Source organism: Pituophis catenifer, unplaced genomic scaffold (assembly GCF_029215685.1).
Source record: "Pituophis catenifer annectens isolate HBS135680 unplaced genomic scaffold, rPitCat1.0.hap2 SCAF_1, whole genome shotgun sequence".
NCBI classification, from domain to species: domain Eukaryota; kingdom Metazoa; phylum Chordata; class Lepidosauria; order Squamata; family Colubridae; genus Pituophis; species Pituophis catenifer.
In genome coordinates this window covers 204,202,801-204,226,459 of record NW_027256881.1, presented here as the reverse complement: position 1 = coordinate 204,226,459, position 23,659 = coordinate 204,202,801, and the positions used below count along the sequence as shown (strand labels likewise).

General features: G+C 37.5%; 2 protein-coding genes across 3 annotated transcripts in view; one reads left to right on the top strand and one right to left on the bottom strand.

Annotated features, from left to right (window-relative positions):
- Window positions 1-23,659, top strand: part of TANC1 (tetratricopeptide repeat, ankyrin repeat and coiled-coil containing 1) — a 157,760-nt gene that overhangs the window by 125,375 nt on the left and 8,726 nt on the right. For both annotated transcript variants that reach the window (XM_070940590.1, XM_070940503.1), the window contains 9 exons: window positions 2,888-2,996; window positions 5,293-5,415; window positions 8,217-8,453; window positions 10,237-10,422; window positions 16,185-16,263; window positions 18,275-18,408; window positions 19,014-19,137; window positions 19,400-19,575; window positions 21,037-21,169. In XM_070940590.1, coding sequence (XP_070796691.1) covers window positions 2,888-2,996; window positions 5,293-5,415; window positions 8,217-8,453; window positions 10,237-10,422; window positions 16,185-16,263; window positions 18,275-18,408; window positions 19,014-19,137; window positions 19,400-19,575; window positions 21,037-21,169 — 1,301 coding nt within the window. The remainder of the gene's footprint in view (window positions 1-2,887; window positions 2,997-5,292; window positions 5,416-8,216; window positions 8,454-10,236; window positions 10,423-16,184; window positions 16,264-18,274; window positions 18,409-19,013; window positions 19,138-19,399; window positions 19,576-21,036; window positions 21,170-23,659) is intronic.
- The window catches only part of WDSUB1 (WD repeat, sterile alpha motif and U-box domain containing 1), a 36,289-nt gene continuing 33,724 nt past the window's right edge, over window positions 21,095-23,659 (bottom strand). Inside the window, exon 12 of the mRNA XM_070940892.1 lies at window positions 21,095-21,165. The gene's annotated coding sequence lies outside the window, so the exon portion shown is untranslated. The remainder of the gene's footprint in view (window positions 21,166-23,659) is intronic.

Below are 23,659 nucleotides of genomic sequence, written 5' to 3'. Positions count from 1 at the left end.
ATTAGATTCTGCATTTTAAAATTTAGTAACAGGGAGAATGGTGCTCTCATTTGCTGTAATGCTAGTTAGTCTGACTGTCCAGCATTGAAAATCCTTTACCAAATTATTCTTGTACACTTTCAGACAATGCTTTCTCAGATTTGCAGAGATTATAGATACTTCGACAGACGGAATATTTATTTTATTTATTTCAAACATTTACCGTATATAGCTGCCCATCATATAGAATAATATGGTAGGAGGGAGCCCATTGGAGGAATCTATTAAGTTTTTGAATTTGGGGCACTGATAAGTATTTTTCCGCCCCAGTTGTCATTTGCAAATCCTATCAATAAATTTGGGTACGGTCTGTAATGAAATTATTGATGTCTACAGTAACATTCATATTATTTGGAAGAAAAAAAAAGTTCAGCTATCTAAGATTTATGGGTCCCTGCTGCTTGGTGCTCTAAATTTAGAAGCAGTTCAAAAATTAATGAAGGAGAATGAATGAGCATGTTGGCTCCTGGAGAAATGTACTTCATCAGGTCTATTTTGCTAAGCAGATGTATCATTTGCATGCTAGTCCCGGCGCTGCAGCAGCTCTAACAATTCTCTTTCCTAGCTCCGAGCATTTCAGTATGCAAAATTGGGGATTTAGTGCTGAGCATGGCTGTCCTTTGAGGCTTTCTTAATGACACAAATGTAACACTGACTGAGGCTCTAACAGGTCTTTAGATGAGTTTTTCATGCCACAAAAATTACAGTAAGGTGCACCTGAAACCCAGGCGTACTTTGAAAACACTGTGATGTGACTTTGAGGGAGAGTATTGTTCAAAATAAAAAAGTGAAAGTTCAGTTACATATGTGAAACCCATTAAATACCACTAAAATAATTTTCTCCAAGGTATCTTTCAGTTCAGAACAAAGAGGCATTTATCACAATCACCTTGTGATAGACAGGTTGTGCTAGTCAAGGGTGGGCAACTTGCAGCCCCAAGTCTTCAGTAAACCCAGAGTTATCTTCTTGTGGCCCAGGAAGCCTGTCTGATGATTCCCCAAACCTGGAGACATGTTTTCCTCCTATTTTGAAGGACAAAGGAAAATATGTAACCACACACATATAAAAATATCCTAGATAGACACAGTTGACTCAGGAAGATTTCTAAAATCACTTCCCCTGCCCCTCCCCCAGTTGTGCTGTTCAGGTAATCCTCAATTTATGACCACAATTGAGCCCAAAATTATGTTGCTAAGTGAAACATTTGTTAAGTGAGTTTCGCCCCATTTTTTGACTTTTCTTGCCACAATTGTTAAGCAAATTATTGGCAGTTGTTAAGTTAGTAACATGGTTGTTAAGTGAACCTGGCTTCCCCATTGAATTCGCTTGTCAGAAGGTTGCAAAAGCTATTCATATGACCTCGGGACATTGCAACCATCATACATAGGAACCAGTTACTAAGCATCTGAAATTTTGTCACGTGACCATGGGGATGCTGCAGTGGTCGTAAGTGTGAAAAATGGTCATAAGTCACTTCTTGCACTGCTTGTTGTAACTTTGAATGGTCAGTAATTGAAACTTACAGTAAATGTTGTAAGTCGAGGACTACCTGTATATATGATGTGGCCTCATCCATTTTGCGGCCCTCACCCATCTCACAAAATGCTAAGAGTGTCCATTGAAGCCTTGCTTTCTCTTATCATTGTAACGAGTATTACAGAGTTGCCCCAAACTGCAAGATGGGCGGCATATAAATTTAATAAATTAAATTAAATTATACTGCATTATTTGATAATTCTTATTTATTATTATTTTTATGTAGGCGGTATATATTTTGATTGATCTTGAAAACTAATCCTTAGTCCTTCATTGAGAGGAAATTCTGAGGCTAGACTGAGAAGTTAGCAAAAAAAAAAGCTTTCTGTATTATTTGAAGAATATAATATGGATAAGCCCATGAGGTCACTAAGAGTTGAGTTCAAATAAGTGATTACCTTTTTGTTTCTTTTAATCTCTTAACATGCATAAAATATTAATCCATTGAAATACATTTTTTTTGAAGATTTAATGTTGACTTATATTGTCATAGTTTTATTATGATCAGGAAAAAACCCAAAATATTTGTATATCTGCTTACTGTTTGAATATTGCACAGGGAATTGACAGTGGAGTTTGCACAACTTTGCAATCATGCATATTTATACTTAATTTGTACAGGTATTATAAATACAATATGTTTTCTTCCTAAAAAGAACTAGTTTAGTTTCAGAATGATGTACAAATAACCGAATAACAGAGTTGGAAGGGACCTTGGAGGTCTTCTAGTCCAATCCCCTGCCCAGGCAGGAAACCCTATACCATTTCAGACAAATGATTCCCCAATCTCTTCTTAAAAACTTCCAGTGTTGGAGCATTCACAACTTCTGCAGGCAAGTTGTTCCACTGATTAATTGTTCTAACTGTCAGGAAATTTCTCCTTGGCTTTAGATTGCTTCTCTTCTTGATTAGTTTCCTTCTATTGTTTCTTGTCCTGCCTTCAGGTGCAGGCAAAAAAAAGTCCATTGGATAAGCTGAATGAGGACTTACAACCATGTGATTTACTTACTAATGGCTGTATCTCACTTAATGACTTTCATAAAATGGTCATAAAATCGAATCTGGTCATGTGGTGACTCGATTTACAGGTGCAGCAACTTAACAACCAAAATTCTAGGTTCAATTGTGCTTATAAGTCAAGGACTAACTGTAGTACTAATAGCTTTTTTACTTCCTAAGTTTAATATATTTTGAAATTTAAACTGTAGGCAGAGAAAAGCGAGAATGAAAATTTGTCACTTGAGATATTCCGAGGGGATTTATTAGGAACTATTTTAAATTTGTCTCCATTCTTTTTATTGTTGCATTTAGGAATGGACACGCTCTTCTTGCATTCCTCTTTTCACGTCAGGAAGGCAAACTTAACCGTCAGCAAACAATGGAACTCGGGCATCACATTCTTAAAGCGCACATTTTTAAGGTAAGAGATATATTTTATTCTGCCATTTAATCTGCCTTTTTGGCTTATTCTTTGTTAGGTATTTCTGTCACAATGCCTTACATTACAACATTCTTGGTGCTTAGAATTGGAGGCCAACATCACTAAAGAACTGGCAGCTATGATTTCACATTGTTGTACATAATAATCGTTGTTCTTTATTATTGTTACTTGCTTCATGTACAAAACCATTCCAAAACAATTTATGAAATACAAAACATCCAATTTAAAAAAAAAAACAGAGAAAGGGAAACAAATACAGAAACAAAAGCCATTACTTGAACAGTCAAATAGAGATGGCTTGGTTTAAGATACCGATTTTCAAGTGCAACATTAAGATATAATATTAGGTGCTTTGGAATTTCAGTGATTTGAGCGTTCCAGAACAGAGGCAAAAGAGAGAAAACCTTTAAATATCACTAAACAGAAGACTATTAACAGAAGGCCACTGAACAGTTCCTAGTTTTTCTGGGTACATGCATTAAGTCCTCCTCTAATGATCTCAGAAATAGGATCAGCTTATAACAATGAAGATGATCCCTTGGCTACCCTGATCTTAGGTTGTTTAGAGCTTTGAACCTACCCCAGCATATAATTGGCAGCCAGGGCAGTTTCTTCGCACCAAGACAGACACCCCTGAGCAACCTACATCCTAACCAAGCTCCCCTTTTGAAAATAACTTGGAGTAGTCCTATCAAAAATGCATTAAAGTAATCTAATAAATCTGAATTTATCAGTGTCTGAATATTAATAGTTAGACTGCTTCTGTCTAGGAAAAGCATAATTGGAATACCCGCTGAAGTTTACAGTAGGGTCTTCTACCGCTCAAAAGCCCGATTGGATTTATTATCAGGGGATGTCTTATTTTGGGGGAAACAGGGTAGTTATTCATAGACCTCCCATATTCTTGATCGCTCTAGGAATGTTTCCAAATCATCCGTCTGTTCTTCTGGAAGAATCTAAATACATCAAATGTGGCAGCATCCCAATTCCAATACTTAGAAACTATCCATCCACAAAGTGCCTGTCTGTCTTGTTTCAGTTTATTGACCTTCATCCACCTCATCCAGTAGATGCTGGTTGCAGATCCCGTAACATCTCTAGCCTTTGCTAACTCCTATTGATGACAGTCAGCTGTAGGGCTTTATCTTGATGCTAAACGCCGGTAGGATCAAAATCATGCCAGTAACTATCCATGGCCAGAGGTGTACTCCTCAGATACTACTTTCTGAATCCATCTCTCCAAACCAGGATCAGAAACCCTTACCCCCATCACGTAACTATATAATTCATAGCTGTAAATTTCTCAAGACAATATAGGAGGATATCATAATTGACAGCATCAAAATGTCCTGAAATTGCACTTCCTCTGTCTCCTGTATGGTTTTCTGACAGGATGACCTGTAGTTATACTGTATGGGTTTTGTAATTGTTTTTATTGTTTTTAATGCTTGTTTGTATGGTTGCTTTATTTTTTAGATTTTTGTTTTTGTTAATATTTTAATTCTAAACTGACCAGAATCATAAAATATGAGAAAGATGTCTGTATAAATTGATTAGATAGTAAGATAACTAGAAAGACAGATATTTTCCCTCCAAAGCCAGACTGGAACTGAAATTGAAAAAGCTTAAGATACTTGGGGGAAAAGACTAGAGTTACACCTATAGCATTCTCTCAACCATTTGTCCCAGAAAGGGATATTGGTACTAGGGCAACGGTTGGCAAATTTCTGGATGCAGGGTGAGCTTCAGGAGTGGACAGACCATTTTGATACCATTCAGGGACTTTTAAATTGGATGGGCAATCCTTTTTGTTCCAAGAGCTGCATCTGTATCTATGCAAACACACATAGTTACATGTCTGTCTCCCTTCCGGGCACTCCATCACATTCTAGTTTTCTTTATGTTACAGCTCAGAAAAAAAGAGAAGGTAAAAAAAAAAAATTCCCCTTCAGGCAGGGAGAAAGCACTGCTGCCTGTTGCTATATCCATGCAGTGGCACAAGGAACCCGCATCAGGCAGCAGGGACAGATCCTAAGGCATTTAGGATGCAGAGTGGCTATATGTGCTTTAAAAGATTATGCACCTTAAGTATATTTTTATACCTGACAAGCTACTATGATAACCACCCTGAACTGTGAGAATTTAGTCCATGAGGGCTTTTTAAATTATTATTATAATGTCAAGGAACATTCAAGGCTTCTTTCTGTAGTTTCCCCTCCCTGCAATTCTGTTGTTTCCGTTTTTGTTATCATCAGCGTTCATTGTGTCTTGCCAGGGACTGAGTAGAAAAATGGGCATTTCTTCCAGTCACCTTCAGGCCCTGTGGATTGGCTACAGCACTGATAGTTTGTCAGCAGCACTTGCATCTTTGAGAAATCTCTACACACCAAATGTAAAGGTAAGAAAATAAATTATTGGTTATATTTCCAATTTGTGTTCTGATTTTAAAAATAATAACAATAAAGATTTGGTAGTTGGTATGGGGGGGAAACATCTTTCTTTTTTAAAAAAATAGAATTTGGAAATAATAGTAGGTTTTAAATGTGTTGAGAATTTGTTCCAGTATGAAGAGAAATACAGGAATATTCCATCAGTCTTCAAATCATAAAGTTGAAAGGTGCCCTTTCAGCCATTGCATCCAACCTCTAGCTCAATTGAGGTTGTTTTTGAAAAGTTACTAGTTTGGATGGCAAACTGAACCAATGAGAGTAAGGGCAGAAAAAGCAACCAATTTTATGAAAGAAAGCATGTGCTATTACAAAAATATGCTGAGATTCTGAGGTGATATTTGGCTATCAGCTTTTGCAGAATTAATTGGAAAAAAATCCCCATATCAGGAGAAAAACTGCAGTGGAAGAAAGCTAGATGAAGTAATTGCTTCTACAAATGTTAAGGCTAGACAAGTTAAGGTAGCCAAATTCTCTAGCATGTATATAGGGTTCTATCTTCTACATTATGAATGCACATTACTTGAATAAACTGATTCTTGATTTATATCAAAGTCATCCACACTGGACTAGCTGAATTTAGCCCCAACTAATTTGGATTCTACTGAATGTAATCATACTTCAGATTAATCAAATCAAATGTCCTCATTAGTATCATTTGGCCTGATACACTACCATTAGAGGACTAGAAGTGTCTGTGTGTCGTATTTATAATTTTAAGAATTATAACATTGTAATTGTTTAGTAGTGAGACATAGAATTCAGTGCAACTCAGCTTGCAATTGTACTTAGGAACCGTAACCTGTAGGAATCTAAATTTATGGTAATAATGGCAGCAGTTATACTGAGTAAATTGCCAGTGAATTGCCATAATAATGTTTATTAGCTTACTCCAGAGCAATGTTTAAGTGGAAAATCATACTGAGTCAATTAAAGTCTGTGACTGCAGCAGTCCCAGATAAATATTACATTAAGATATTACTAAAACATGTTGGGAGACCATTGGTCTCTCTGGTTCTGTTGTACAGAAAATGCTCTAATATGCTCCTTTTTCTTCCGTTCAATCATGTCTGATTCTTGGAGACTTCCTGGACAGGTCTCTGCAGTCTTCTTGGCAAGGTTTTTCAGAAATGGTTTGCCATTGTCTCCTTCCTAGGGCTCAGGCAAAGTGACTAGCCCAAGGTCAGTCAGCTGGCTTTGTGCCCAAGTCAGGACTAGAACTCCCATTCTCCTGATTTCTAACCTGATGCCTTGATCACTGCACAAAATTGGCTCTGTTTAATATGTGCAGGTAGTTCTCGACTTACCACTGTTTATTTAGTGACTGTTCAAAGTTACATCACTGAAAAAAGAGACTTATGACCATTTTTCACACTCACAACCGTTGCAGCATTCCATGGTCACGTGATCAGAATTTGAATACTTGGCAACTGGTTCATATTTATGACGGGTGCAGTGTCCCGGGATGGTGTGATTACCTTTTGCGACCTTCTGACGAGCAAAGTCAATGGGCAAGCGAGTTTCATTTAACATCTGTATTACTAACTTAACAACTCCAGTGATTTGCTTAACAACTGTGGCAAGAAAGGTCGTAAAATGGAGCAAGATTAACTTAACAACTATCTCACTTAGCAACATAAATTTTGGGCTCAGTTGTGGTCATAGATTGAGGACTACGTGTATAGATTATATTAAACTTTATGCTGGGTAGGCACAAAGAAACATCAGTTAGTTGCTGTAGATTATAAAAGTGCCATCTAGACAGGAGATACTGCACTTGTGAAGTGAATAATTTAAGGCACAATAGCCTATAAATATGACTGTGGACTGTGTGTCTTTGTATAAACAGCTTACCCAATCATTCTTATTCCTTTTGCACATGAAACATCCTGCCACCTGGGCTTACATAATTCTTCTTTGTCCCAATTAGAAGGTTTTTTGGGAAAAACATAGGAAGAGAAAAGCAGGCTGTGCAGAATATCTTCATCTTAAAAAAACAGATGGAGCAACTAATAATTTTTATTCCTCACAACAATGATACCCTTGCTTTCCTTTTAAGGTTGATTTTTATAAAGTATAAAGGATGATAGTGAAATTTCAACCTGTAGCTTTTAAGTTATTGAAATTGATTGGCACCTGCCTTATAGTTTTGATTGGTTTGGACTGTCATTTTTTCTGTATACATTTTAATTGTTGTAAACGTCTCAGTGTTTATTTAAATTATACCGGTAGTCCTCGACTTACAACATTTAGTGACTGTTCAAAGTTACAATGTCACCGAAAAAAGTGACTTATGACTGTTTTCCACATGTGTGACTCTTGAAGCGTGCTCATGATCGGGTGATCAAAATTCAGGCACTTATGATGATTGCTGTGTCCCAGGTTCATATGATCACCTTTTGCGACCTTCTGACAAACAAAAGTCAATGGGGAAGCCAGATTCATTTAATAGCTGTGTTAATAATTTAACAACTGCAGTGATTTACTTAACAACAGTGGCAAGAAAGGATGTTAAATGGGGCAAAATTCACAACAACTGTCTCATTTAGCAACAGAAATGTTGGGCTCAATTGTGATCATAATTTGAGGAATACCTATACAGTAATAAAGGATAAATATATGTTTTATTAACAGAATAAAGGAATGACCTTCAGGTGACCTGATTCAATTTCCTGCTTTAACACAGAATCAAATGAATTTCAAAAATGATATTATCAAAATGAGATGGTGATTTATTTTTTTTAAAACCTAGGTGAGTCGTCTGCTGATTCTGGGTGGTGCAAATGTAAATTACAGGACAGAAGTCCTCAACAATGCCCCAATATTGTGCGTGCAATCTCACCTTGGGCATGAAGAAATGGTCCTCCTCCTCCTAGAATTTGGGGCTTTGATTGATGGAGCATCTGAAAATGGGATGACTTCACTTTGCTGTGCAGCAGCTGCAGGCCATATGCACATAGTTTCACTTCTTAGCAAAAGAGGAGCAAAGGTAAGTTTCATAAGAGACTTTGCATGTTTGGAATTGAAGCAATAACAATAGCAATTAGACTTATCTTCTACTCCATGGTGCTTTAGTTGTAGCGATGTTGTTGATAAGCAGAGCGTGCTCCATCAAGATATGCTTTCTGTCAATTAAACGTGGAAAAATTATGTATAAAACAGTTAACTGATGTCCTGCTCAAGTTTGCACAAAATTGCTTGGAGAAAATTTAAGTTAAAAGCCACATGATGCAACTACATATGGCCTTACTTTTCTAACATTTAGCGTATCTTAAGAATTGGTGATAGGTATTTGTATTATTTCAGAATTATGTACCAAGGAATGGTTAAAATGGTAATATAAGTAATTAAATAATTAAATGGAAGCATTAGCAGAATCCTTGAGGAAGAGTAGATACTTTGCAAGAAGAAGAAAAATAAATGAACGGGGGAAAGAGCTCCAATTGAGACGTGTGCTGTCAGATTATTAGAAGAAGCTTGTGCCTTCCAGAAATTTGAGAGATAGAATATTGACGTGTACTTATGCATGCTACAAAATCAGCCTGACCCAGTGGCTCTATGGAGAGCAAGAAGGGTCATGCTTACAAGAACAGCATCGCTACTGTCAACCCTGAAGTTGGCTGAACTGAGGCCATGTTCATTTTTCCGCTTCAGTGCTGACACATACTGGAGCTGAGGAATAGGGAGGGGGAAATAGAGATAGCTGAGGTGCTGTAGCCAAAACAAAATGCTTCCCCATGGGAACCAAGGACAGTCCCGCAGGTGTTCAGAAGGAGGAGACTGAGGTCATTTAGCAACAGGACTGTATGCTGATTGGACCATGTGACTGAGGGTTTGGGGAAAGTGACAAACCTTCACTTTTAATTGGGTGAAAACTACAGGAACTTTTAGAGTCGGTTTTCACCAGATCTGTGCCAATATGATATTTCCAATAAAGCTGTTCCTTGAGGTCTTCACCTGCCTTGGAGTTTTGCTTGATACGGGATTATTACTTGGACCCCTGACAGCTACATAAACCCCATCCTTTTTCTATGTGTTTTGACATTGCAAACATGCCCCAAAGTTTATAGCATGACACTCCAGTGCTATTTTTGTGGGATTTTGAGCTTGCCATAGCTTTGATCTCATCTCTCCCTTTCTGCAAGGTTCTTTTGAGTCAGGAGAAATAATTACTAATTAACAGGTTGCCTCCTCCCTCCAACTAAGTGTCATTTTATAGTGCTGTTACCATTGCCATTTCTTTTTTCTTCTAAGCTTCCTAAAGCATCAGCGTATAGTCAAGAAATTAGATTACCTCTTTATTATTATTGCTTTGATCTACCACACACTGTTTCATGTTGTTGATACTATGAAAGAAACATTGGCTAGTAAATAATTCTTGGCACGCTGTAATGTTTGGTGACTGATAGGTTGCCAAGAAATCCTGTGATAGGATTTTTGTCTTTTGCACGTACTTTGGCCGATCTTTTGTGGCTGAAAAGCAACTACCAGTTTATAATTAACCCAGTTACTATATTGAAATCATTTGGGAAAGGGAAAAATCATTTTGTTTGAAACATATTATCAGGCCTTCTAATAACTCTTTTTAAAAATTGGCCTTACAATAAAATTGTGAGAGTGAGAAGAGACTATGTTTGTTTTGTAATATGTGGGATGCCAAAACCACAGCCCTAAAGGTCTTGGGGGTCCTTCTCCTGATCCAGTACTGGATTATTAGTTTGTTATTTTGATTATTTTTTTGCTTGATGCATCTTCTCCTCCCTTTAAAATAGATTGATCACTTGGACAAAAAGGGACAATGCGCTTTGGTTCATAGTGCTCTAAGAGGTCACTCTGATATTCTCGAATACATGCTCAGCATAGATTGGCAAACTTCGCCTCACCAGCAAAGCTCCCTGTCAAAGAAGCAGGCTCTTCAGCAGGCCCTGACTGCCTCTTCAAGCATGGGACATGGCCAGGTAACTTGTCTCCTCTCGTTTTTCCACAGCCTGTTATCATTCCTTCAGGGTAGACCAGATTAGGAAAGTCATGGAGGTCACTTTTATCATAGAGCTATTGTAACAAAATCTTGCCAGTCTGAATACACCTCCCTCCCCTTCCTCCCTTTATCTTCATGGGAACTGAGGAGTTTCTTGTCTGCAGTGCCTTCTCAAGCTACAGTTCTGGCCTCGACTCAGATTTCTTTTATCTATTATTTTGGTTCCAGTTCTTCTTCCTGTTCCTCAAGGTTGTTCCAAATGCTCATTACATCTGTTCATAGGTTTAAAAAAGAGACCCCTTTTCCCCATATAAAGAACCATATTTATTGCATCTTTGTGTAAAATGGAAACCAAAAAAGGTTAGTATATACAATATGCCTGCTTATACTGGATTGACACTGAACCCAGCCAGCCCCACTGCCAAACTTGGATGCTCACAATTTTAGCATGTACAGCAAACAGAGTCTTGACTGGTTTTCCTTTTTTAAGTGCCTTTGATTTTGGGCTTGGTTTCAGCTAGCTAGACAACATACTTCAGTTTGTAACTAAAGCTACTGGATTGGTGATATTGGGCTCAAAGGCTCATCTGATGCATTTATAATTTTATCAAATTAATATTTGCTTGCACACTTTTAACATCTGTAATATTTTTATTGCAACTTTTAAAAACATGTTGAACTCTGCTCTGCATGGAGTAAAGCAGGATTAGGTCTTCCTGTGTAAATAGAAGATTCCTTTTGGTTTTAAAATAAAATCCAAACAAAGTGAAAAACTTCTATTTAATTGGAACAGAATATCCAGATAGCTATTAGCAATAATCATTTCTTATTAAATTCATATTGAAATAGTTTGCTTTTTTACGTGTCCCTTCATTATTATATGGTTAGCAGTAGAGCAGGAGTGTCAAACTTGCATTGTCACAGTATCGTCATGTGATGTATCATGACTTTTTAACCTTTTGCTAAATTGGCCGTGGGCGTGGCCGGGGTGTGATGCATCCGGCCTGTGGGCCGTGAGTTTGACATCCCTGCTGTAGAGGCTTCTTAAAGAAATTATCTGTAAAGAACCAGTAAAAACAAAGAATTGCTTGTTTAATTTTTTTGTGTTAAGTAAGACAGAATATGTATCTAAAATAGTGTGTTAATATTATAGACTAATATGAATGTTTGTATGTATACACTTCAGGGTATCTCTTTGATTCACACAGATAAGTGTGAATCCCCAAAGTGAGGCCCATTTAGAATTTTATGGAAAGAGCTTACAAAATGCTCAGGGGAAGGCTCACATACACATCCTCCCATGTCTCAGTCCTGCCAACCCTTCCTTCTGTTTGTTTTTGATCTTCACAGCTTTTTTTCTTTAAAGTAAAGATTATTCTTTACTGATGTTTTAGTTTTTTTCTGCTTCTTAATTGTTAACTTTTATTTAACCCTCCTATCAGAGGCACCTAAGATTCAAACTTCAGGCTCCAAAAATTCCATTTAAAAAAAGACAACATTGTGGGAACAAATTTTCACCCTCTAATGGGCATAAATGGCCTTTTTTTTGTTTTGTGAAAGGTCACAAAGCATAGGCAGGCATTTATTAAACTGGTTTGTTGCAATCAGTCCTCTCATTCATGAGCCAAGAGACTTCTCAACAAGAAATTCCTTTGAGGTTCACATCACACCCAGACCCTAGCATAGAAGTGGCCTCTTACCCAAATATCACAGGTTTTCCCTTCAGTCAGACTTGGGAATTTATAACAGAGCGTGCGGGCAAGCAGGCCATATGGATGAGGCTTTTCTATGTCAGAGAACGGAATTTGAATTGACTTCTGCTGGGAATATAACTGCTGAGAATTAGAAGTAACAACAAATCCTGTTTGTTATTGTTCATTACTTGGTCAAAAAGCACAAAGCATTTGCTATCCTCACCAAGGAGGAAGAATTGGTTGAAGAATGGTGATGAACACTTGGTGAGAAAATGATCATGTTATCTTTGAATTTATAATATCCAAAAGAAAAAAGTACCATCATACCTGCATAGTAATGAATAGTAGACTTTGATGAGCTGTGAGGGAGGAGAGATTAATTTCATTGGCTTGAAATCCTGAAAGAAAAAAGGATCCAGGAAGGATGAAAAATCCCATGAAACAAGATATAAAGAAACAGTTGTAAATAACTTCTGTAAAATTAGAAGATCTCTAAAGAGGCCAGCATGGATATAGGCAGAACTCTCTAAAATGTTGAAGAGGAAAAGGGACATAAACAAGAAAGGATTAGGGAAGGGAAGGACACATAGTCAAAGAAGAATACAAAGTGGTTCCAGAAACTTCTGGAACTATGGATTGCAGAAACTGTATGTCCTCTCTTAGAAAGGGAGTGGAACTTTACATGGTCCTTGTTATGCCACTGAGAGGAGGAGGGATCCGCAGCTTATGACAGACAAGGCCAGATGGATTACATCCTACAGTCCTAAGGGAACTAGTGGAAATGATTGGAGAACCACTCTTGATTGTGTATGAGAACTCCTGGAGGATTGGCAAAATCCCAGAACATCGAAAAACAGCAAATACAATATCCATCTTTAAAAAGAAGAGAAACCAAGAAACTGTAGATTTGCCAACTGAATGTCTGTCCCAAGGCAGCATAGACACTACCATGTGTTTGTTGCAAATACACTCTGCAGGTGACGAGAACTACCTTTAAGTTTCCTCCTCTTCTCAGTAGCTAATGCTTTAGAAAAAATTTACTCAGGTTTTAACGGTAGGTTGAAATTAAAAAAGATGGAATTTAGCAGGGAGAAATGTATAGTTCTGCCTCTGGATAAGAAAAATGAAATGCATAAGTATGGGAGGAGGGGCCCATCTAGTTTGGTGGCAGTACGTGTATAAAGGATCTGGATGTCCTCAATGAGTAAGCATTAAACATAGCAATGCAATGCATCTGCTAAAAAGGCAAATGCTACCTTGAGATGCATTAACACACTGTAGAGTCCAGCTTACATGAAGTAATTGTTATATTCTATCCTGCCCCAATCTGACCTCATTTGAACTACAGGTAGTCCTCAACTTACAACAGTTCGTTTAGTGACAGTTTAAAGTTACAACAGGTAACTTTGAAAAAAAGTGATTTATGACCATTTTCCACACTTGTGACCATTGTAGCATCCACGTGATCAAAATTTGGATGTTTGGCAACTGGTTCATATTTATGACGGTTGCAGTGTCTTGGAGTCATGTGATCACTTTGTGACCTTCTGACAAGCAAAGTCAATGGGAAAGCCAGATTCACTGAACCAACATGCTACTAACTTAACAACTGCACTGATTCATTTAACAACCGTGGTAAAAAAGGTCATAAAATGGGGCAAATCATATTGCCATCTAAAAGACAATGTGCCTAATTGTATGATATGCATGGAAGTTAATAATTCTGTAAGATCTCAGAAGTTGGAACATGGGTCTGCATAGGCCAGTGATGGCGAACCTTTTCGGCACCGAGTGCCCAAACTGGAGAGCATGCCACAGCCCGGAAACTTGAAGACCAGATGTCAAACCTATGGCACGTGTGCCAGAGGTGGCACACAGAGCCTTTTCTGTGGGCATGCGCACCATCGTCAGCTGCTTTTCGGGTTTCCGGTACGGCACATGCATGCTAGCCAGCTGATCTTCGCGCGTGCGAGAGTCCCGGAAACCCAAAGACCAGCTGGCCAGTGTGCATGTGCGCGTTGGCCACCTGGTCTTTGGGTTTCCGGCGCTCCAGCACACACAAAGATCAGCTGGCCGGCACGCATGCACATGCAGGAAACCAGAAGAGCAGCTGGCAATGGCACGCATGCCAACAGAGAGGGCTCTGCATGCCACCTCTGCCATGCCTGCCATAGGTTTGCCATCACGGGCATAGGCTATAACCGATTGGTGTGAATTCATGGAAGACCACTGAAGGCCTACAATTTTGTGCTCTTTGTGTTTCCTCCCAGAGGCCAAGGCAATACACTTAATATTGCTCCTCTAGTTGGTATGATAAAGAGGCTAGTAATTGTGTTACAGTATCCAGCTGTAGACCAGCCTGTCCTTTCATAGGTATTCTCCTCTTTTTAGTCCAGATGTACAGGGGGGTGGGGGGCGAGGAGGGAGGAAAACAGGATACTAATTTGTGTTAATGAATGTATTTGGCTGCTTGCAGGGCTAATGGTTCCATTCAGTTGATTCCATTCCATTCAGTTGATTCCGAGTAGGATTCAAGTTCACAAATTTTGTTTAAAATAATTATATCATGATCAAATATTAAAACCAAGATCATACATTATAAAACAACTGTATATACATACACAAGAATTCAAACATTTTAAAAAGAGGCATTACTCATCTAGAAAGATACTAATAGCATCCCTGCCTGTTTGGCTTGATGAAGTAGCTAAGTCTTCACAAATCATTGATCATCAGGGCTATTCAAATGTCTGGAGAGATGCCACTTGACAGCAGGGGGTAATGAGAAGCCATGTTTCTTTGGCCCTTCTAAGTGGCAACCTCTGATCCAGGGGATGGAGGAAGTTACCTGCCTTATTAAACCTTCACTATTGTCTATATATGGGATTCACCTTTGAAAGTGGAAATACTTAACAGAGTTCTTTGTTTATACCTTTGCTTTTTTTTTCTCTAATAAGTCTTACTCATTCACTCAAATCACCCACTTATTTTCCAGATTTTGAATCTCTTAATTCCCCAGCTACAGTTCTCTAACATATATACCACACTTGTGGTTTGTATTGTGTACATTTAACTTTAGTCAAATTTCTTTTCCATAAAGTTCCATAAAACCATCCAAACCCAATTCAATTGTCTTCAATATGAAATTCAACCTTAATTATATTGAATATTGATTAATAGCACAAGTCAAACAACTTTGAATACAGCTGTTATGTTTTCAAGGTTGTATTTATATGTTAACAATGGTTTCAGACTTCAAGAGCATCATACTCAGAATAATCTAAGCATTTCCCATGAACTGTTTGATTTTTACCTTTTTATGCAAAAGTCTGTTGGGACTTATTGCCACTTTAATGAAAAATAAGTTTACTCCTATAGCTGCACATTGCAGGGAATAAGATACCAATAATAGGCACATTGTCTTCTGAGACAATCTATTGGCCACTCCTGATGGTAATCTGGTTCACTAGTTCTCAATCTGTGGTCTGAGGACTCCTGGGGAACCCCAATGTCATCACAGGGGGTCCACGAAGACTTGGGAGAAATGTTACAATTTAAATCTTGAGTTAAGTCTTGGGGGTCCGAGGTCATGGTTCGTGGCCAGAAAAGGTATTTAAAGGCGGTCCATGGTGAAGGTTGAGAACCGCTGAACTAGTTGATGAATACTGGGGAGTTTTAATTTAGAACTTTTCAAAGCTAAAAGGCAAAAAGACCTGCTTTATTCACAAGCTACATCTGTGTCAGCTTTGCTGTTAAGTTAATTCAGTGTTGTTGTTGTTAGTTGTGAAGTCGTGTCCGACCCATCGTGACCCCATGGACAGTGTTCCTCCAGGCCTTCCTGTCCTCTACCATCCTCTGGAGTCCATTTAAACTCAAAAGTTAATTCAGTTATAATTATAATCTATGTATAATGTGTCCTTTAATTGAAACTCAGTGTTTACAAAAGCATTCATAGTAATGAAGTGCAACAGTTGAGCAAATTCGTGATTTGATGGACTTCATCAACTGTTTCTCCTCCCTTCCTCTCTTTTCATTTTTCTTCTCTTAGGTCATTCGCTTTTTGATAAGAATTGACAAGGAGCCTAAAATTGACATCAATGAAACAGATACTTTATGGGGAGAAACAGGTATATGTGCTAAAAGTTTTTTTAAAAAACCTTTCCAAACAATGGTATATTGTAAAAGCTGAGTGAAATGTGTAGATTTAGAGCAATGCTTACCAATTTGGGGTGAGGGGGGAGACACAATTACCAAGCTTAATTCACTGGTTGAAAATCTGGTGATTGTTTGTGGTGTTTACCCAGAGATAGCAATGATAGTGTCAGGGTGACTATGTCATGGTATTAATACTCATGATAAGCATGAATAAGGAACTGAACTTTTTAAGGCTGTTACCTTTTGTGAAGCAATGTTAGACTTAAAAATTCACATTTTTTTTGTCATGGCAGTGCTCGTTTATTTTAAAGTTTGCTTGCTTCTTTTGTCAAAGCCTCTCCTCATTTCTTTGTGGAAAGTGTGCAATGAAAGTGTACTTAAGTAAATGAAGTTAATGCAGCTTATCATTTTAATGTTTAATTCTAATTAGTATTTCTGATTGTCCCCATGTATTGTGAGGCTCAAAGCATTAATTTCCATTTCTTTGAATACAATAGAATAGAATTTTTATTGGCCAAGTGTGATTGGACACACAAGGAATTTGTCTTGGTGCATATGCTCTCAGTGTACATAAAATAAAAGATACGTTCATCAAGAATCATAAGGTACAACACTTAATGATAGTCATAGGTTACAAATAAGCAATCAGGAAACAATATCAATATAAATCGTAAGGATACTAGCAACAAGGTGGTTTGTATGATTTTTTTTTGATTAAGGAATGATCCTTTTCTTTTTTCAGTGGGTCTGTCTAATTATGTAATGTACAACACTAGACCAGTATCTGAGAATGGAGAAGTGCTCAATGTTCAATGAAGCCTATGCAGAAGATTGCGAATTCTATCTCGGGTTGGACAAAAAAATACATCTGCCTGAAATTCTGGGGTCAGGATGGAAAACACTGACATGAATCAGTCATGGCCTGATTCAATAGTGCAAAAGCTACTGTCCTATTTTGCCAGAAAAGATGTATGCTAGAAATTAAATTCCAATAAGTTTTGCTCCACTGTGTCAGAAGGTAGATGTGCACAAAAGCCAACATTTGTGAAACGGAGATTATTTGAAATGCCATGTGAGATACAGTAAAGCGAATGAGACAGTTTATATTGAGTACAGCAGCTTTCAGCTGTTCGAATCATTTAACTGAAAAATGTCCTTTCCTTCACCCCAACTTTTTTCAACATTTGTGGCAGCATTCCTCTGGTCTAATGGGTCGCTCTCATATTTTCCATTTAGCATCAGCTTCTTGTTTAGATTTTCATTTAAACTTCTTTTCCTAAAGTCAGAATTCATCGGACAGATTAGAGATGGGGTTTTTCAACTAGAATGGTTAGCATTCCTGAGCATAGTTTTTTTTTCCCCCAGAGGAACTTGTTTGTTTAAGCCCAGTGCAAACTAATCTTCGGCCTTGCTTTTTTCCCAATATGGTATACTTGAGATTCATTGTTTTTGTATCTTAAGTGACCTTAGAGCTATGAGCAATACTGAGATAGAAGACAGGTCTGCTCTGCATTCTCTTTTTACCACGGTGGCTAGCCTTGCCTTACACTACCCATAGTGATCAGCTAGAAAGTATAAATACAACTGTCAGACTGCTTGGGTCAGCACAATTCTAAAATAAGTAAGAGTTATTCCCAATGCCAAATGACATGTTTTTAAAATTTTTAAGTGTATTTCCTTATACACTAGTATTTTAGATAAAAGTTCAAGCATATTTTTAAATTTAGGTAGAGTCAAATAACCCTATTAAAATACGGACAAGAGTTCTGATTTTTAATACAAACAAACTGAATTATTTTCCTCTCTATAATTAAAATGAAAGTTAAAATCTGAGGGTATAGGGAAGTTCCCTTTTAGTGATTATTTAATTATATGCTCTATGTAGCCTTAATACATAGAATGTTCTTATGGTTTTTCTTTAAAGTTTCTGGTCCCCTTTAAAACCTATTTAGTACTTTCTTTTTCTTTTTCTTTAATTTTTAGCATTGACTGCTGCTGCTGGGAGAGGAAAACTGGAAGCATGTGAGCTGTTACTTGAACACGGGGCTCTAGTTACAAGACCTAATAAGAGAGGGATACCTCCGCTTTTCTGTGCCGTGCGTCAGGGGCACTGGCAGGTGGGGCTATACCATTATGCATAAAACAGTTTCATTGATGGGAATGAAGGAAAGATTCATAATGTCAACTCAGAGTAGCCATTTTGGAAATCAAAAGGAAATCTGATGAATTAACGAAAGCCATGGCTTTGTTTAGATATAACTACAAATGTGTAAAACTAATTGATTTAGCAAAGAGAGAGGGGAGAGGAGAGGAGAGGAGAGGAGAGAATTCTTTATTGGCTAAGCATGATCGGGCACACAAGGAATTTCTCTCTGGTGCATAAACTCTCAGTGTTCTCAGTTGCAGACGGGTGGTTCTGGTAATAAATCCTTTGATGTGTATCCTTGAGGTGGCTTGTCCCAAAATAGGGCTGTTTTGCCAGATAATTATTTCTGAGACATCTCAAATAATGTCTGGGTCACATCTTTACTTCTGGAAACTCCCTACTACCCTCTGGTCTAGTATGGTTAGGAGAAATTTAATTTTTGTGGTTTAAATTTGTTTCAGTCAGCTAGCCAGAGTTTATATTGGTTCAGATATTCATGTGAAGGACATCTTTTCTTTTGTTTTCAATGATTGTAATTTTGCAGCAGGGCTAATGAGGCTTTTTTCATTTTTCCAGATAGCAAAGCTTCTATTGGAACATGGTGCTGATATAAATTTAAGTGACAGGCAAAGTAGAACACCACTCATGGTGGCATCTTGTGAAGGACATCTGAGCACTGTTGAATTTCTAGTCTCTAAAGGTACAATGAATAGCTTCTCCAAAACTTTTTTCCCTTATTTTTCCAGTTATTCTAATATACATAGTATTTATTATTGCTTTATTTCTGAACATAGATTGACTTTTATGAATTCAGGCAAAGACCAAAACTCCAGTTGAAATTAAACAGTGTGTGTTGTGAGCTTTCTAGGGAAAGTCAAGCAATTAAATGAAAAATACCATATATGAAAATCAGCTTAATCAAAAAAACATTTTTTCACTCTTTTTTTTTTTTTTGCATGTAGGTGCTGATATTTCATTAGTGGACAAGGAAGGCCTGACAGCGTTAAGCTGGGCTTGCCTCAAAGGACATAAGAGTGTGGTCCAATATTTGGTTGAAAAAGATGCCAAAATAGGACAAACAGACAAGAATGGAAGGACACCTTTGGATCTAGCAGCATTCTATGGAGACTCAGATATTGTAAGCCAAAATGCATTTTATCTTCTCTGTCAATTTCACTATCTGAAATCAAGTAAAACTATTGGTATCTTCTCCATTTGGATACCATTTAAGTAAATTCATACTGCTTTTTTTGTAGGTACAGGAAATACATTTAACAGATTTTTTTAAAAAAATATAACTGCTATTTAATGTTGAGTAATTTAGAAATGCATGTATTTTGCTCATCTGATTCTCAATTCAAATACCTTCAATGCTGTGTCACACCATCAGATCAAAATACTGAAAGGAATAACAACATAACCTGTTTTTTTTCCTACTGCCTAACATCAAAATTGCATTGTTTATTGTGATTTCAGTAGATGAGATGCAAAAAGATGCCTCAAAGTCCTTGAGTATAGCTTTAGTATTAATTTTTGTAGTTCGTACTTTATATATTTGTAGATTGTACACTTTCGTATAACATGGATGCCTGTAACAACAGTCTAGCTGCAGAACTATTTATTCATCTTAACAAATTTATATAGCTGGCCAGCGCACATATAGGTGACTCCAGATGGCTTACAACATTTAAAAATTTAAAAGATCCATCATATAATAAAAAACCCTACCGCCACTCCTCGTGGCAGAACAACACAATTAGATTAACCACTTAATTAGCTCCATTTCCCTCTGTTGTCCCCAGGCCTACTAACAAAGCAATGTTTTTATGGCCTTTTGGAAAAGGAGCAAGGTGGGGACCAACCGTATCTCGGGGGTAGGGGGAAATGATGTTCCATAACAAAGTGGCCATCACTGAGAAGACCCTTTTTCCGTGGTTCCACTAGATGACAATCCCTAATTGATGAAACCATTGGTATTCCCTGCCTTCCCATGCGGGTGGGGGTGGGTGGATATAATAGGGGAGACGTGGACCTTCAAATAACCTGGCCCTAAGCCATGTAGGGCTTTAAAGGTGATAACCAGCACTGTGAATTGTACCCGCAGCTTCTGCAGAAGAGATGACACAGGTGCAAGTCTAGGCTTGAGCACAATTGTTCAGGCCACTGTGTTCTGAATTAGCCAAGTATAAAAGTATAAAAAAATGCTTAGGGTATTTTATGATTAAAGTCTGGATATTTGTAATATAAATGGTTAAGTACCTGGTGTTTTTTAAATATGATGTCTGCCGGTAGAAAATATTTTAATTTACAAATCAAGTTATGCCAAAGGTTTCTTGAAGCTTGATGGAATACATTAAGAAATATTAATTAAACATTCCTTTCAAGATTCTGCTTCCTGGAAAAACAGCTGTGGAGCACTTTATTGATCAAATAATCCTACTATAGTAATAGGGAATTGATGTACAAAACAAATACATGAAATAACTGTTCCCGGTTGTATTGTTTCAAACTGAGGATTGAGTGGTTGCACCAGTTACCACAAAGTAATGTTGTTGATTTTTTAAAAAGCTTTATTGCTTTATATTTTTATTGTTTACAGGTGCAGTATTTAGTGGAGAAGGGAGCCATAATTGAGCATGTTGATAATAGTGGAATGCGCCCACTGGACAGAGCCATTGGATGTCGAAATACATCAGTGGTAGTCACCCTGCTTCGAAAAGGAGCCAAGCTAGGTCAGTGAAAGGTGTTGAGAAAATAAAATGGTTCTGTTTAGGAATGTTTCAAAACCCAAACTATTTGCACCAGACTTTTATAAATACAATTTTAGTACTAATATTATGCCTATCCTAAATAAACGGAGATTTCTAGCAATTCAGATGTTATCTATTTTAAGTTAAATTCTTAGCCTGTAAGTATCCAAAGTTTGGGCATTAACTCCCAGGTACCTTCAAACTTAATGCTGAATTGTAATTACAAATGTGACCAAATAAGGTAGAATTATTAAACACATAAAGAATAATCAGATTAATAGTTCAGTTAATTCATATAAAATTTCATGTCTGTCTATTTTTTAGAGCGTAGACCCCCCCAAGGTTACATATCTTGTTACATGATCATGTAACAAGATATGAAATCATGAAAAATTAGCAGCTATAATAGAAACAAAATAAGATTAGAAAGAATGGAGTCATCCAAGAACAAGACAGAAATAGGTTATTCCACATTGCTAAGTTTATTACAATATTTCTAGGCTGCCAACTCCACGTGGACTTTCAGTGGTGCATAACTCATTAACACTAATACAAAATAAATATTTTCATTAAAATTATATTAAGATCCCTCCCATGGTAATGCCTGGCAACATTGCACTCTGAATGTTCTTCTGTGAAAGCTATCAGGGAAGGCTGTTCTTTCAGGATGGAGCATATAGAGAGAGACAAAGCCCTCCGCCCATAAATATCTGTGATATTTATATATCCTGGATAGAGTGTTTGTCTTCCGTTCTAAGCATATCTAGGTTATGTAGAATCATGTAGAATTTTAAAAGTAATGGCTAGTTATAGAAATTCTAACCAAAAGTCCACTGGCTATCAATACTTTTTGGACTGTTGCTTTCTGGCAGAAGATACAGAACAATTAAAACTCGGACCACACGTTTTCTGAATAGTTTTTATCCTAGAGCTATAATTGCATTCAACAATGAACTAAAGGGCCACCATCAGTGAGCTGTCGGACAGCATTACTTTGTCTGTTGTGTGGATGTTTGGGTGGTTTAGGGGTGGGGAATTTGTGGTAGGTGGGGGGATGTTATGTCTGTTGGACCTGGTCTTTGGGTGTTAAGTGAATTTCATTGTATGGATATACTGTGTATACACATACAATGACAATAAAGTTATTATTATATTATTATTATTACAGTGCCCTGAATAGCTACGCTGGACATTTCCAGAGACTGCACCCTGAGTGGGCTGTGCATTTTTTATTAATTGTCACTATCAAATAGTTTTAAAATATAGCCCCAAGTAAAGCATATTGCAGTAATCTAACCTAGAATGGCCTGGATGATTGGTCCAGGTTTTCCTCGTGCAGGTAGGATTAGACATGACAATCCAACAGAAATCATTTGTCTAAAAGTTCTGGACCTGCTCCTTTGGGGAAGTACTCCTACTTCAGAGTGAATTTATTAAGTTATTTCTACAGTTACTTGTAGACTGCCCACTTCAACAAAGGACTCAAAGCATTCAGGAACAGAGCAATAAAAACAAATCAGTCTAACCTGATTTGATTAACTCAGACAATCTTGTATTGTTAATGTCCTTAATCACTGGGACGAACAAGGAGGCAGACGATTCCTAGACAAGGCATCCGACTTGCTTGGGTTTACCTTCACCTTGGGTCTTTTCACTGAGACCTTGACTTCCTCGTGACTCTGGGTGAGGACCTCCATAGTATCTCCAGGGTGGAATGGCTTTGTTTCTTTGCAGATTGCAATTCTCCTGAGCTGCTTTTGATTCCCACTATCCAGAACAGTGAGATAGGGTCCATTTCTTCTTGGGAAGAACTCTGGTTCAGGAAAGGTATTTCCACACTTCCACAAGTGCTAAAGTGGCAAATGTAATTAGGTACTTGTAAGCCAAGAGCCGCTCTCTTCAGTCCAAGTGCCAAAACAAAAAAAAAGTTTGGGTTTTCTTTTTCAGCCCTCAACAAATAGGCTTAGTAAGACCTGTGAAAATCCTAGGATGTGTTCTTTTAAACAATACATCCAAATGCTCAGATTTGAAGAGATAGCTGTAGTATACATCGAATTCCAAAAAACAGCAAGGCATGCTAATATAATCCAGTACAGGGAAACTGTTCTATAGCACCTTGAGTTTCAGAGGCTGCAGAATTCATTTCAAAGATATAGGCTTGACAGCAGCAAGGCCTCTTGAGATTATTGGAAGACAGATTAAAGCATCCCACTTTTTATGGGACTCTTGGATCATGAATAGCCAGCCACTTTGTTAAAATAGTTGATCTACTTGCAAGCAACATCCCTTTTTCATGTCAGGATTTAGCCTGAAAATTCAACAACAGCCTAAAAGCTAAGATTGCCTTCTTAATTGCATTCTTCATTTGCAAAAGAGCTGGTTTGTTCTAGTCAGACAAACCATTATGCTGTAAAGTTTGGATTAAAATGGAGAGGGAGCACTCCTGATAGTGTCAACTAAGAGGCACTGTTG